We start from the raw sequence: 14,784 nt of genomic DNA, 5'->3' as shown, positions 1-14,784 counted from the left end.
AAGGCAGGGATGTCCACTCTCCACACTTCTATTTGTGCTGGAGGTTCTGGTTAAGGCATTTAGGCAACAAAAGAAACAAAAAGTTTCTTTTCTATAATGAATCGCAAAGAAAGCACAGGCAGCACTAGATTAGGAAGAAACAAAACTGTCCCCAGTGGCTCACGCCTATAATCCCAGCACTTTGGGAGGTTGAGGCGGGCGGATCACGAGGTCAGGAGATCAAGACCATCCTGGCTAACACGGTGAAACCCCGTCTCTACTAAAAATGTAAAAAATTAGCTGGGCGTGGTGGCAGGTGCCTGTAGTCCCAGCTACTGGGGAGGCTGAGGCAGGAGAATGGCATGAACCCAGGAGGCAGAGGTTGCAGTGAGCCGAGATTGCGCCACTGCACTCCAGCCTGGGCGACAGAGCGAGACTTCGTCTTAAAAAAACAAACAAACAAACAAAAAAAAAACTGTCCCAATTTGCAGCCAACAGGATTGATTAAAAAAACTGAAGAAATCTACAACAACAAAAAAAACTAATAAATGAGTTTAGCAAGGTTGTAGAATAAAAGGTCAATATACAAAAATCAACTGTATTTCTATATACTGACAATGTTTTTCAATGAACTGTAAACAAAAAATCTATTTCAAATACTTCCAAAAATATGAAAAAGTATAAATCTAATAAAATCTACATATGACCTATATGCCAAAAACTATAAACTGCTGATGAAAGAAATCAAAGATCTAAATAAATGGAGAGACATATCACTTTCATAGAATCAACATAGTAAAGGTATCAATTCTCCCTAAATTGGTCCATAGATTTCATGCAGTTCCAGTTCCAGCGGATTTTCTTGTACGTATAGACAAGCTAATTCTGAAATTTATATAGATAGGCAAAGGAACTACAATAGCTAAAGCAATTTTGAAAAAGAATAAAGTTGCGCCCAGGCATAGTGGCTGACACCTGTAATCCCAGCACTTTGGCAGGCCAAGGTGGGAGGAGTGCTTGAGCCTAAGGGTTTGAGACTAGCCTGGGCAATACAACAAGACCCTGTGTCTACCAAAAAAAAAAAAAAAGAATTAGCCAGGCCTGGTGGTGCACACCTGCAGCTACTCAGGAGGCTGAGATGGGAGGACTGCTTCAGCCTAGGAGGTTGGGGCTGCAGTGAGCCGTGTTCATGCCACAGCACTCCAGCCTGGGTGACAGAGGGAGACCCTATTTTAAAAAAAGAAAGAAAGAAAGAAAGAAAAAAGGAACAAAGGTGGGAGGATTACACTATCTGGCCAATTGATTTTTGACAGAGATGCAAAAGTAATTCCATGGAGAAAGAGTATGTTTAACAAATAACGCTGGAATAAACTGGACATACATATGCAAAAAGCTGAACCTCACCGTAAACTTCACACTTGATTGGATAATGAATCTAAATATAAAATGAAAAAAATATGAAACTTTTAGAAGGAAATAACAGAAAATCTCTGTGACCTAGGAGTATTAACAGAGTTCTTGATTTAACACCAAAGCACAGTCCATAAAAGTTTATGAATTGGACTTTATCAAAATTATAACTTTTGTTCTGTTAATGACACTATTAAGAAAATAAAAGAAAATCTACAGAATGAGAAAATATATGGAAATCACATATCCAACAAAGGACTTGTACCCAGAATATACAAAGAACTCTGAAAACTCAACAAAAAACCAAACAACCCAATTAAAAAACAGGCAACAGATTTCAAGAGACACTTCACCAAAGAGGATCTACGGATGGTAACTGAGCACATAAAAAGTTGTTCATCATCATTAGCCACTAGGGCAATGCAAATTGAAACCACAATGGCATACTGCTATACATTTATGAGACTGGCTAAGATAAAAAATACCAATATACCAAGTGCTGCTAAAGATGAAGAGTGACTGGAACTCTCACATATTGCTGGTGGGAATGCAAAATGACACAGCCATTCTGGAAAACAATAGTGAGGCAGTCTCTTAAACAGTACATATACCATGTGATTGGGTATGTTTAAACAAAAATCTGGACACACATGTTCACAGCAGATGTATTCATAATCACCTCAAACTGAAAACCACCCAAACGTACTTTGATGGGTGAAGAGATACTGTGGTACATTCGTACAACAGAATATCATTCAGTGACAAAAAAGAATGTAAGGCTGATGCGATGCACTTACCAACTTGGATGAATCTCAAAGGCATCATCACGCTGGGTGAAAGAAGCCTGTCACAAAGGAGTCTTATACCACGTGATTCCATTTACATGACATTCTTGAAAATGCAAAACTAGTGTGGCGGGTGGTAGCCAGGGTTGGGGGTTGAGGTTTGGGGGAATGTATAATATACACGGTAGCTAGCACAAGGGAGTGTTAAAGGGTGATGGAATGGTTTGTATCCCGACTGTGGTGATTCTACAGATCTACACTTGTGTTAAAATTCCTAGCACTGCTTTCCCCATCCCCTTCCAGAAGGTCATTTTTACTGTATGGTGGTTTTATAAAAAAGAATTTTAAAGTTAGGTGCTAAGAGTCATCCATGCAGCTGTACAGTGTTCATTTCTACTGCTATCTGGTGTTTCACTGTATGACTGTACTACAACCTACTTATTGATGGTTATCTGGATCGCTCTTAGAGCTTTGCCTTGAGTATGCCTGCACATCTCATACAAATGAGCTGAGTTCCTTTAGGGCTCATAAGGAAGAGAGGAAATTGCTGGCTGTGTGCGTCTTTTTTCACCAAACTGTTTCCAAATGTAACGCGTATTCCCAGCAGGGGCACATAAGAGGTCCAGCTGCCCAACATCCTCATCAGCACTGATTAGGAGAGTGGGGTTCCTGCTGCTCTGGCAGGAGTAACAAAGCATCGGATGATGAACTGTGGCCTCACTTTGTGCCTCCTTGGTGGCTGATGAGGCTGAATTCTTGCCTTAGGTTCACAAGCCGCCCTTCCTCTGACCGGAGGGCCTGCTCAAGCGCTCTGCTTGGTTTCTCATTGGGTTGCTTGTGTTTTTCTTTTATTACAACTTTTCCCTACTAATTTTTGTTGGTTGTGTTGCAAATATCTTCTCCCCATTTGTAGCTTCTCATTTGTCCATCTTCTTTATGATAAAGTGCTTAAGTTTAATACAGTCTTATTGGTTTTTCACTAAAGGTTTATTTATGGTTTCTGTGACTGGCTTAAAAATTTATTAGGTCATAAATATATTCTTCCAAGTATATACTCTAAAAATAATATACTTTGCTTTTTTTTTTTTTTTTTTTGAGACGGAGTCTCGCTCTGTCGCCCAGGCTAGAGTATAGTGGTGCCATCTCGGCTCACTGCAACCTCCACCTCCCAGGCTCAAGCAATTCTCCTGCCTCAGCCTCCCGAGTAGCTGGGATTACAGGCACCTGCCATCATGCTGGGCTAAATTTTTATTTTTAGTAGAGACAGGGTTTCACCCATGCTGGCCAAGCTGGTCTCAAACTCCTGGCCTCCCAAAGTGCTGGGATTACAGGCATGAGCCACTACGCCCAGCCAAGGCTATTTTTACCTACATATAAAACTGCATGGTGAAATCATCACAGAAAGAAGAGCACAAACTTGAGGTTACCTGCATGTTTCAGAAGCGTTTAAGAAGACAGCGGAGCTACAGCCACCTGTAAGTGCCTGGAAGTACCCACAAACTAACAACTATCAAAGGAGGTTCATCAGACAGCAAGACAGAATATCCTAGCCACCTCAGGCACCTTAATCCTGGCATCCTGTCATTAGTCAGGGTTTATGATTCCATTAAAATATAATTTCACATTCCATAAACCATTACCATATAGCATCTCCAAGTTTAAAAACACACAAATTCCTCTCTATAATACTACAGCCCTTGATAGCCTTTCTGGCCTACAAAATAAATCTCATAATTAAATCTTTACAGCTGCACTTATGATGTGAGCTGATTAAAATCTGACACAGACTCTCCGATGGTGAATTTTGAAGTGGAGAGGAGCCCTAGGTGGCTGGCCCATACGGAAGCACACACTCTTGCCTCTATGGTGCCTGCCCATGCAAAAGCAGCATGCACTCCCACCCCTACGGTGCCGGTCCATGCGGAAGCACGGACTCCCACCCCTACGGTGCCGGTCCATGCGGAAGCACGGACTCCCACCCCTACGGTGCCGGGCCATGCGGAAGCACGGACTCCCACCCCTACGGTGCCGGGCCATGCGGAAGCACGGACTCCCACCCCTACGGTAGCACGGACTCCCACCCCTACGGTGCCGGGCCATGCGGAAGCACGGACTCCCACCCCTACGGTGCCGGGCCATGCGGAAGCACGGACTCCCACCCCTACGGTGCCGGGCCATGCGGAAGCACGGAGTCCCACCTCTACGGTGCCGGGCCATGCGGAAGCACGGACTCCCACCTCTACGGTGCCGGTCCATGCGGAAGCACGGACTCCCACCTCTACGATGCCGGGCCATGCGGAAGCACGGACTCCCACCTCTACGATGCCGGGCCTGTGCTGCTGCCCCTGCCATAGCTCCTGCTCATCTGGCTTCTACAGTATACTTCTGGCAAGTCTTCCCTGATACATACCCAGATCTGGTTCTCCTGCCACCTTTCTCCAAGCTTTGTTCACCATGATTTGAAGAGTTCAACACATCCTTAGGCCACACGAGGCCTTCATAAAATGCCAGCTCCCCTTCTCTGAGCATTGTGTTAAAGGACAGTGTGGGCCAGAGCAGTAAGAGGAGCGCAGGCTCCTGGAAAAATGTGAAACTGAGGCTGGGCTCTGAGACAGGCAGGAGCTAATAAGGCAAGGGCTAGATTGAGATAGAGGAGGTGGTAAGAAGATTGGCATGTCTGGGGAGCAGCCAATGGGCAGGCTGGATGGGTGAAGCAGTACGAGATTGTAACAGAAAATGAGTATCAAGCAGATGTTTGAATCTGCCTGTGTCCACAGCTACCCCCGGCATAGCCTCACCTGTGCTCGCTGAAGACAGAGTTATCCAGAACTATCTTCTCCAGCAGTTCAATCAGTTCATTAGGCAGGTCGGCTGTCATAAAGGCTTTGACAGTGACCGAAATCTCTTCAGGATCTCGTGTTTCTGACAATGCTGTCTGTACCACCTGGTTTTAAAAAGCATTTGAAAGAACTTGATTAAAGTCAATTCAAGACTGTATCTTTGAAGCTAAACAGAAGGGAAGGATGCCTCCAAGGTGGTCTGGAACAGACACAGAGAAAATGGGAGACTTCTTAATGTAACAAAGGAAGGGTTTTCAAAGTTAATTTCAGGAAATTCTCAGTTTGCTCTATTTTGACAATTAGTTTTTCTCTCATATCAAATGTGCTACAGACTCTTACTCTGCTCCAATGACCAGTGCACTAGGCATTTTGAAATGAATGTCTCCTTTTAGATTTGTCTCTTAAAGCCACTAATAGCAAATATGGCTCCACTTCTCTAATGAAGACACTGCAGGGGCTTCCAGCAGCCTCTTACTAGCAGAGAGCGCTGCCACTGCTGTGGCACAGTCCACAGCCAGAGCTGCGGAGCCACGTGCCTTCACACCGGATGCCACTCAGAACCACAATCTGAAGGGAAAGACCAACAGAAGACCAGCTGTGCCACCCTTCCTCCAATTATAGGTGTCTCACATACAAAAACACTTACAAATAGGGTGGAAAGACAGTTTTCCAAAAAGTACATTTCCCGTGCGACAGCAGTTTGGAATGCCAGCACTGTTCTTTTTGCACTTTGGACCAGGCACCTTCAGTGAACTTCGAGGATCTAATATTTTGGCCAAGTTTCTGGTTCTCCTCAGGGGTGGGCAACAGCCGTGTATCAACGAGAGGGAAGAGACAGCTCTGGAAGGTCTTTCATGGCTAACACAGCCCTCTGACCATGAATTTTCACCTAGCAATCTTGAGGGGCCTTAAAGGAACCTAGGGTCAAGATCAGTCCAGTCCACCTTTCTGCTAGTCTTTGTGAACTCACTGGTACCATAAGATGCAAAAGTTCTACCTCTGTGGAGTTTGTAATAACCACAACAAGGAGGCTGAAGAGTTTGAGAACAGGAGCTCTCCCAGCAGCTGAGGAACCAAAAGGGTATGCCTGAAGGAAAGGGGCACCAGGACACAGCACAAGTCCATCCAAAGGAGAAGGTACACTTCCTACAGTGACATCTAACTGTCAATTCTTGAAAACCTTGGAGGCCAGCCTCAGTGGCTCAGGCCTGTAATCCCAGCACTTTGGGAGGCCAAGACGGGCGGATCACGAGGTCAGGAGATCGAGACCATCCTGGCTAACACAGTGAAACCCCAGCTCTACTAAAAATACAAAAAATTAGCCGGGTGTGGTGGTGGGCACCTGTAGTCCCAGCTACTCAGGAGGCTGAGGCGGGAGAATGGCGTGAACCCGGGTGGCAGAGCTTGCAGTGAGCCAAGACTGCACCACTGCACTCCAGCCTGGGCAACAGAGCGAGACTCTGTCTCAAAAAAAAAAAAAAAAAAAAAAGAGTTCGAGACCAGCCTGGCCAACATGGTGAAACCCCATCTCTACTAAAAATACAAAAATTAGCTGGGCGTGGTGGCAGGCGCCTGTAATCCCAGCTACTCAGGAGGCTGAGGCAGGAGAATCACTTGAACCTAGGAGGCAGAGGTTGCAGTGAGCTGAGATCACGCCATTGCACTCCAGCCTGGTGAAGAGCAAAACTCCATCTCAAAAAAAAAAAATAGAAAGAAGGAAAACCTTGGAGCAACTTAAGTAAATACACACAGGTTGTTTTAAGGGCAAAAATAAATTTCTACTATCTGTTTGAGTCAATATAGGATGCCCCACCTAAGGTTGCCTCAGGACACTGCTCTCAGTAAACTTTTCATAATGAAGTTCCACTCCAGACACTAAAAGCAGCCTCCCTCTGTTATTATGTGCTCTGGATTGGGAGCATTGCAGTTGAATTTCCCACCAGGAGGTGGCTACAGATATCCAATTACAGCAGAGATAATGAAAGACCAGCAGCTCTACCCAGAAACAGGAAGACAAGAGGTCCCCGCTGGCTCTGGTATGGTGCAGTGTTAAAGTGACCCTTCCCCAGTGCCAATATGAAGTCACCTTCAAAGTGTACCAGGTGGCTGGACTATACCTGGAGAAATGTCTGATGTCTGGGAACCTGGATGTAGATCCCTAGTAGAATATTGTGGTGTTTAATATTTTTATTAGATTTGGATGGTAAGTCCAAAGTTGAAACAGAGATTCAAAACATGACCTTCCATAAATCTCAAAGTATTTCAAAATAAAAAGTTTATTTAAAAAAGTAGTGGCACAGGCTTGAGGAAACAGTGGAGAGAAAACGAGAGGATAAAATTCAGTAGAGATAAAGGTCAAATCCAGCTCTCAAGCCTTTCGAAAGCACCGGTCCAGCAGGTTGGCAATGTGTACGAGGGAGGTGGGAGTTTCCTATTCTCAGGGCTGAAGCCACTTGTTGGACGAGGGTTTTGTTCCAACATTGGTCTTGCCCCGCCCCTAAACAGTCTGCCCAGCACCTAGGGACAGTGCTGAGGGCAGCAGAGGCACTATCTGCGAATGTCTGTGAGGCTGTGACTGGAGGGGAGGCTCTTCCATAGGGCTGTGGGAAGCCCTCCCAGAGGCCGAGGCGGACTCCCACCTGCCAGGCCACACCCAATAATGACCCCTGGCCCCAGCACCCTGCCCTGTCTCCAAGGAGGTGCTGGATTGTCACAGGGGCATAAAGAGTTCCTCAACAAAGGGAAGTCAGCTGAGACAACCTTGAAAGCTACTTCACCTCTGTCCACGGGGGCTGAGCTGGGCCCAGCATGCAGGCGTGCCACCAGGTACTCTCTTCCTGGGCTGCATATCCCTGCTTTGGATCCAAGGGCCAACTCTATGCCCTTGGCCAGTAAACAGTTCCAAGTCAGCTCACCCTGTGGAATCAAGCTATTTTTAGGCAAGCTATTTCTGCAGGGGAGAAGGTTCATAAGGGCTAAGATGTTTTATTTATTTATTTATTTATTTTATTTTTTTTGAGATAGAGTCTCACCCAGTTGCAGTGGCGTGCGTTCTCGGCTTCCTGAAACCTTCACCTCCTGGGTTCAAGCGATTGTCCTGCCTCAGCCTCCTGAGTAGCTGGGATTACAGGCATGCGCCACACAGTGTGTTTTTGTATTTTTAGTAGAGATGGGGTTTCACTATGTTGGCCAGGCTGGTCTTGAACTCCTGACCTCAAGTGATCCACCCACCTCGGCCTCCCAAAGTGCTAGGATTACAGGTGTAAACCACCACACCTGGCCTATTTATTTATTTTTCTGAGACGGAGTTTCTCTCTGTCACCCAGGCTGGAGTGCAGTGGCACGATGTTGGCTCACTGCAATCTGCATCTCCTGGGTTCAAGCGATTCTCCTGTCTCAGCCTCCCGAGTAGCTGGGATTACAGGCGTGTGCCACCATGCCTGGCTAATTTTTGTATTTTTAGTAGAGATGGGGTTTCACCATGTTGACCAGGCTGGTCTTGAACTCCTGAGATCTCAAGAGATCCACCCACCTCCGCCTCCCAAATTGCTGGGATTACAGGTGTGAGCCACTGCACTCGGCCAAGATGTTTTAAATTAAAAATAAAACCAGTCACTTGAGCCACAACGATGATTAGACGGCAAAACGCAGGTGCGCAGACATACCCAACTCTGTGCCTCACCTGGTCAATTAGCTGTCTCCTAGATGGGTTGGTCTCCTCAAGGACGTAAGCCCAGAGCTCCGGATCCTTTCTGCGTACCAGGTAGCGGGCCTCGCTTTTGAACAGAGAATTCTCATTGCACACCTGAAATGAGCACACTCGTGTGTGTAACACAGCAGCCAACCAGCGGAAGCTGCTTGGGAGGACACCCCAATTCATTCCCTGTGCGCCTGATACTGGTTTGGTGAACAGTCAGGGCCCAGGCAAGATGCTATGCTTTGATATGGGATGAGCAGCATCCTACAGGGTTAACAATGGACTCGAACTACCTCAAAATGCCCTTTCCAAGTTTACAACAACTCCTGGGGATGTGCCACATCTCTGGCCAGTAGGACTTCCTGCATTCAGGGACATGCTCTGTCTCCCATTCTGTCTGATACAGCCACTAGCCATAGGAGGCTACTGAGCCCTTGAAATGTGGTGCGTGACAGGAACTAAACTGGTAATTTTTAATTTAGTTAAATTTAAGTACTCATATGTAGCTAGCTTTAAACCATCTGTAAAATGTTATCAGAACAGCCTAGAACTGGCATAAAACAGCACAAACACTGCAGTGTTTCAAGACCTAAAAACTGTAAACTGTGCTTTCACTGGCAGATCTGGAGACCTTTTTCTGAATGTTATAACAGATCTCCAAAACACCAACAGTCCACTGGAATGTTCTAGCGTGTGCAGCACTTGCTAAATCCTGGTGAGGATCGGATCTGTTGAGTGCCAGATGCCAGGCACAAGGCTGAGCGGTGTGCACACGTTTGCAGATGCAGCGCAGTCTGCCTGTGTATCACGGGAAAAGCACGAGCAGGCTGGTGTGGCACCAACCTCATAGGTGCCCTGTTCATGTCTGGATTTTTAGATCAAATGATTAGGTAGGAACAGTTCATACAATTCAACCTAAACATGTAATTATATGTGAATCCAAGCCTGGGCAGACGCAGGCAAAAGACCTGGGCAGATGTCTCAAGGAGGGGCCAGCAAGAGGTCATCGGTCAGATGATGGGGAAGGGCTTGTGTAGAGGGTTACCCCAAAAAGGGGGCATGAAGTACAAGGGCACTCGGGACATGAGGCACCCAGGGAACTGCAGGCCTCTCCAGGTGGGGTGGCAAGATGGGTGGCTGATCAAGGTGGGGAGTTGGGGAAGGTGGCAGTCCACAGAGGAGCTCATGAGTCAGGCCAAGGAGTTCAATTCTGCCCTCAAATTACCAGGCAACAGTAAGGACTGTAAGCAGCGGGATAAGTCAGGTTCAGGGCCAACTGGTCTGCAGGTACAACGCGTACAAATCGCACGAGCAAGTTCCCAAAAGCTGTGAGGATCACAAGGAAATAATCTCATGACCTGCCATCTCCAGGTGCACAGAAAGCCCTGATCAGCTCCCCACAGGCACACCTTTGAAAGCTTCTCTGGGAGGCCAGGGTTACATGGGCAGCTCAGCACATCTGCTACCCACCTTGAGGAGCTCAAGGTCACACTGCCCCCGCTCATAGGCGACACAGGCCAGATGGGGGTCTCGTTTCTCACAGTAGCGGCCCACCACGCTGCTGTCATAGTAGGCATTCTGTCTCAGGAAGCACTCGGGGCTGTTGTTGCTGTCGATGTAGATTTTAGCCAGTGCATTATGAGTGGCAGGCTCCTCACAGCCTTCCTGAATCCGGGACTCCAGCCAGGGAAGCAGCAGCTTGAGCCTTTGAAAGAAGGAAGGTGCTGTAAAGTCTCAAGGCTACCATTGGAAGTCTTGAGGGCAACTCCAGGGCTCTGACAGATGTTTCCTGAAACAAAAAATCTCGGAGTCCATTAACTTCAGGTTGCTCTAGGGACCAATATGGACCTGGTTTCCAAACTGATTTCTACTGTTAGGTTTTCCCCCAAGGTCTTCACAGTACCAATAGCAAGTAACTCATTGCTACATCTAAGATGTGTACATGAACGACCAGCTACAGAGACAGTCCTGGAGAATTAGACAGAAACAACAGACACTAGAATCCAGGGGTAAGAGAAAACACCAAGTAAGGACACCTTACCTATTTCTTTTTTCTACTTCAGCCACCAACTCATCAGTAGAGAACTGTCCTCTCACTGCCATGATTAAGTGTTTAATCACTTCCTCAGAGCAATCCACATCAAGCAGCCCTCCAATCACAGCTGGGGTCCGGCTAGGGTTGACCTAGGGTAGTCAAGGTCAAGTAACTTCAGTGTTGCAGACACAAGTTATTGTTAGAAGCCTCCTACGATGTGGACAGTTTGGGCAAAACCCTGAAAGGGCTCCTGTTTAGCACTGTGCTGTGTCCCACCAAAATTCACCTGCTGATGTCCTAACCCCTAGTGGGATTCTGTTTGGAAAGAGGATGTTTAACAAGGTAATCAATGTCAAGGGTGGGGCCCTAATGTAATGGGACTAGTGTCCTTCTAAGAAGAGGAAGAGACACCAGGAGTGCACATGCACAGAGGAAAGGCCCTGTGAGGGCACAGCCAGGAGGCTGTCTGCAAGCCTGGGAGACAGCCTTCACCAGAAACCAGCCCTCCTGGCACCCTGATCATGGACTTCCAGCTTCCAAAACTGTGAGAAATAAATGTGTGTTGTTTCAGCTGCCTGGACTGTGGTCTTCTACTCTGGCAGTCTGAGCACACGAACCCACCACCCTTCAAAATGATAGTCTCTGAAATGTCAGGTGTTACAGGCAGCCTCTGAGGGGAAGACTGCCACTGACTGGGGCCCAGAGGCAGCTGGATGTCACTCCAGGGAGCCAGCAGTACCTTCTGTACGTAGATCTCAATGTACCTCTGCAGGTTGTTGCGGTATAAATACAGGACAAGGTCATGGACAAAGCCAAAACGATCACACACGATGATGAGGGGAAGCTGGTCTGTGAGCTTGGCCTCCTGAGGATTAGAATGCACAGAACAAGTCAGGGAGAGGAGAAACCAGACAGCCAGACCTCAGACTCATTGCACACATGGGATGGCACTGTCTCTGCAGCAGAGTGAAACACAGGAGACTCAGAATGAGACTGCTCTAGATAGGCTGTCGTTTTGTGGTATGGCGTTTGCTTTGGGAAATAAGTGAGAGAAAGATAATAGTATTTGGTTAAAGACTGCTACATTTGGCATTAACATTCCAAATCTGGATGAAAATATCTTTTGATTTAAGACAAGCAGCTCATTATGTGCAAACCCAACAGAAACCAGGCCATTCTCAAGAACAGCACACCTGCAGTAAGGGCTGCCTTTTCAGACACGCAGCCGCAGGCCATGGAAACACACCTGGCCACCATTCCCAGATGATGATGGCACTTGGGTAGGACAGCCACAGGCCACCACAATCATGCCTCCCCTCGTGTGGTCCCGTGCCTAGATCACATTTTGAAGTTTTAAGTGTGGCCACATGACCTCGTTTCCTCCAATGGAACGTGAATCCAAGTGTCATCTGCCACTTGCAGGCCTCGCCCATAAAAACCACCTATGCTGGTTCCTCTGTGCTCTTCCCTTCTTCTAGCTGACTGGGAAGACGACATCCAGGTGAGGTGCTGAACACGGCAAAGCAGTCATGAGCCTGGTCCTTGAAGGACAGTGGGAAGGAAAGTCACCCCACTGACCCCCAGCCCACCCAGGACTGCCACATAAGGAAGTAGGCTTCCTGTTCTTTATGACACTAGTGCTGAGTGGTCCACTTGTTTCTGCAGCTTTGCCTGCCTAATTGACAACGGCACTAATGGGATGTTGATGAATTACAATGCAGCAATAAACTAACTCCCTCCACTCACGTGCCAGATACTTAGAACACAGCCTCAAGCTGCTTTACACGCTCTTAAAACAATAGAAGGGTTACTTTAGAACTTTAAGCCATAAAGTGGAGCTCTGTCCCTGGGACTAAGGGGTCCCTGGCGAGACAGATCCAGCTTCCCGCCCCTGGGACGTCCTGCGGATGGTCTGCCCCACCTGCCATCAGCAAGGGCAGCTCATGGAAGGAGGCAACGCTGGAACACACCTTCAGGAAGTTCTTCACACGCTCTGGGTTGTAGCAGCTGCTCTCTCGGCATATCCTCTCCACCTCCTTGATCTGCCCTGTCTTACAGGCAGCCTGAATGTATTTCAGATGCACATCTGGGTCTTGGCTGAAGTTCACAATTGAGCCCAGGAAGTAGAAGAGACCTATGAAGAGACCGTTCCATTTTTGTCCTTGTAACACCCGCCTATCTCCTCCGTAGCTGCTGCCCACCTTCCCTCGATGACCCTGCTCCACTCTCCAGGGACCCACAGCACACTCAGAACTCATAATCAATATGCCACTTGTTTGTTTTGGCAGCTCCCAAAAATAGCTAGTCAGATTTCCATCATATTTGGCAGGTATACCTGGCATGTTTTGATGTAAAATACTAGATATTTGGTACGAGTGAAATTCCTTTTGGGGGCCCAGGTATATCTAGATAGTTGTTATCAAGAGTAATTCCCACTGAGGTAATCTGAGAGGGTTGTGGGACTGCTTCTCTAAAAAGACATAGCAAGGGACAGAGAAATAAGCCATGGCCTCCAGGAGGAGGCCTGCGACTCAACACAGAGCTGACAGTGACATGGGCACCACATGCTGAGCCCCAGGGTGAGCCCCAGAGGACAGCATTCACAGAGGCTAACGATGTTCCTCATTACAGAGGCCAGCCAGGAGGCACCAGTAACAACAGGGTAGGACACATCCGAGAAGGCCTCTCCCTGTCGAGGTCTTTCACTGTAACTGTGAGACTCTGATGCTAGGAAGGGAATGGGCAGCCCCTAGGCCAACGGTTCTCCACCAACCTACCCTACTGCCCTCTCCCAGCCCAGCTCCACTCAATCATCTGCCATGGTCTTTCTTACAGGGGTGTCTTCTAAAGAGAAGGCCAGTTCCCTGAGGGCAGGGGTCCTGTCCCACCCTCCACCAATGCCCCAACCTCACTGGACACATGGCAGTGGCTTGATGCCTAGACAAATGCTTAGTCTCTATCCTGGGTGGGCCAGACAGCCCCCATCTGTCCCTAACAAAGCCAATCCCACCCCAACTGCCCTAGAACACTTATTTGGTGTGATGTCCAAGAAGGGGAAAGGAAGACAACCAGGTTCCCTTGTCAGCCCCCGCAATCAACTGGGTAGCAGACACCACAAAGCAATGCACCCTGTATCGTGGGCTCTCATTTAGGAGAGGCCCAAAGAGCCTCCCTCCTGGGGCTGTGAAGACCAGACATCAGGCCCTTTCACTGTACCCATGGCACAGGCTTTTAGATGAATTCTTGCCAGACTGTGCTGCGTAGACACACCGGGCTCCATAAGCTTCTCCATCCCATCACCAACCAACCTGATTTCTTCCTTTGGAAATACCAAAAAGGTTACTGAAGCTGAGGGTGCACATGAGATGGCAGTAGCATTCTGCCACTGACTGAGCACCCAAGGCAGCCAGTGCTGCATCCTGCCTGGCTTTGCAGGAAGGCTGTCTTAATGCGGGCAGGTAGGCAGCAACACCTGAGAAAGGAGGTGTAGTCACATGGTGGGGTTGGCGAGAGGCTGCATGGTTTACCTTCATAACTCTTGAAGGATTCAAAGAGCTCCACCAGGGCCTGCGTGCCCAGCTGCTCATGGTACTTAGAGGCCACCTGCACACACAGCTGAAGGTTCTGTCTGATGTTAGCAGACAGCATGGCATGCAGACACTCCACAGAATCCTCCACCGATAAGGAGCCAAAGAAATTGACAAGCCACTGGGAACAAGGAAGAGTCTGTCCACAACGATGCACCACTGTAAAGATTGCTAACACTTGGAAAATAACTAGGTCATTCTCCTGTTCCCGAGTGTCAAAAATACAGAGAATTTCCACATAAAGAGATTGAAAAGCAACTATCCATCATGGGAAAAAGTAGGAGCAAGGAGTAAAGCTGGGAAAAGACACTGCTCTAAACTGTTCACCTGGAATATTCCACAGATGATGCTAAAACTTATTCCATAAATTGGAACACAATAGCTAGTTTAGCTTTGCTAATGGTTTCAGACAGTCCTGTTAGGTTGTCAGTGTTAAAAGGTGACAGTATAC

At 47.6% G+C, this 14,784-nt stretch overlaps 1 protein-coding gene across 5 annotated transcripts in view; it reads right to left on the bottom strand.

Moving 5' to 3' along the window:
• CLTCL1 (clathrin heavy chain like 1) overlaps positions 1-14,784 on the bottom strand; it is a 111,233-nt gene that overhangs the window by 32,147 nt on the left and 64,302 nt on the right. For all 5 annotated transcript variants that reach the window (XM_024239974.3, XM_054543102.2, XM_054543103.2 and 2 more), the window contains 7 exons: positions 14,274-14,454; positions 12,717-12,880; positions 11,486-11,611; positions 10,753-10,895; positions 10,182-10,416; positions 8,697-8,819; positions 4,973-5,118 (listed from right to left, as the gene is read on the bottom strand). In XM_024239974.3, coding sequence (XP_024095742.3) covers positions 4,973-5,118; positions 8,697-8,819; positions 10,182-10,416; positions 10,753-10,895; positions 11,486-11,611; positions 12,717-12,880; positions 14,274-14,454 — 1,118 coding nt within the window. The remainder of the gene's footprint in view (positions 1-4,972; positions 5,119-8,696; positions 8,820-10,181; positions 10,417-10,752; positions 10,896-11,485; positions 11,612-12,716; positions 12,881-14,273; positions 14,455-14,784) is intronic.

This window comes from Pongo abelii, chromosome 23 (assembly GCF_028885655.2).
Source record: "Pongo abelii isolate AG06213 chromosome 23, NHGRI_mPonAbe1-v2.0_pri, whole genome shotgun sequence".
Lineage (NCBI taxonomy): Eukaryota > Metazoa > Chordata > Mammalia > Primates > Hominidae > Pongo > Pongo abelii.
The sequence above is the reverse complement of the archived record's forward strand: the minus strand, read 5'-3'. Positions and strand labels throughout refer to the sequence as shown.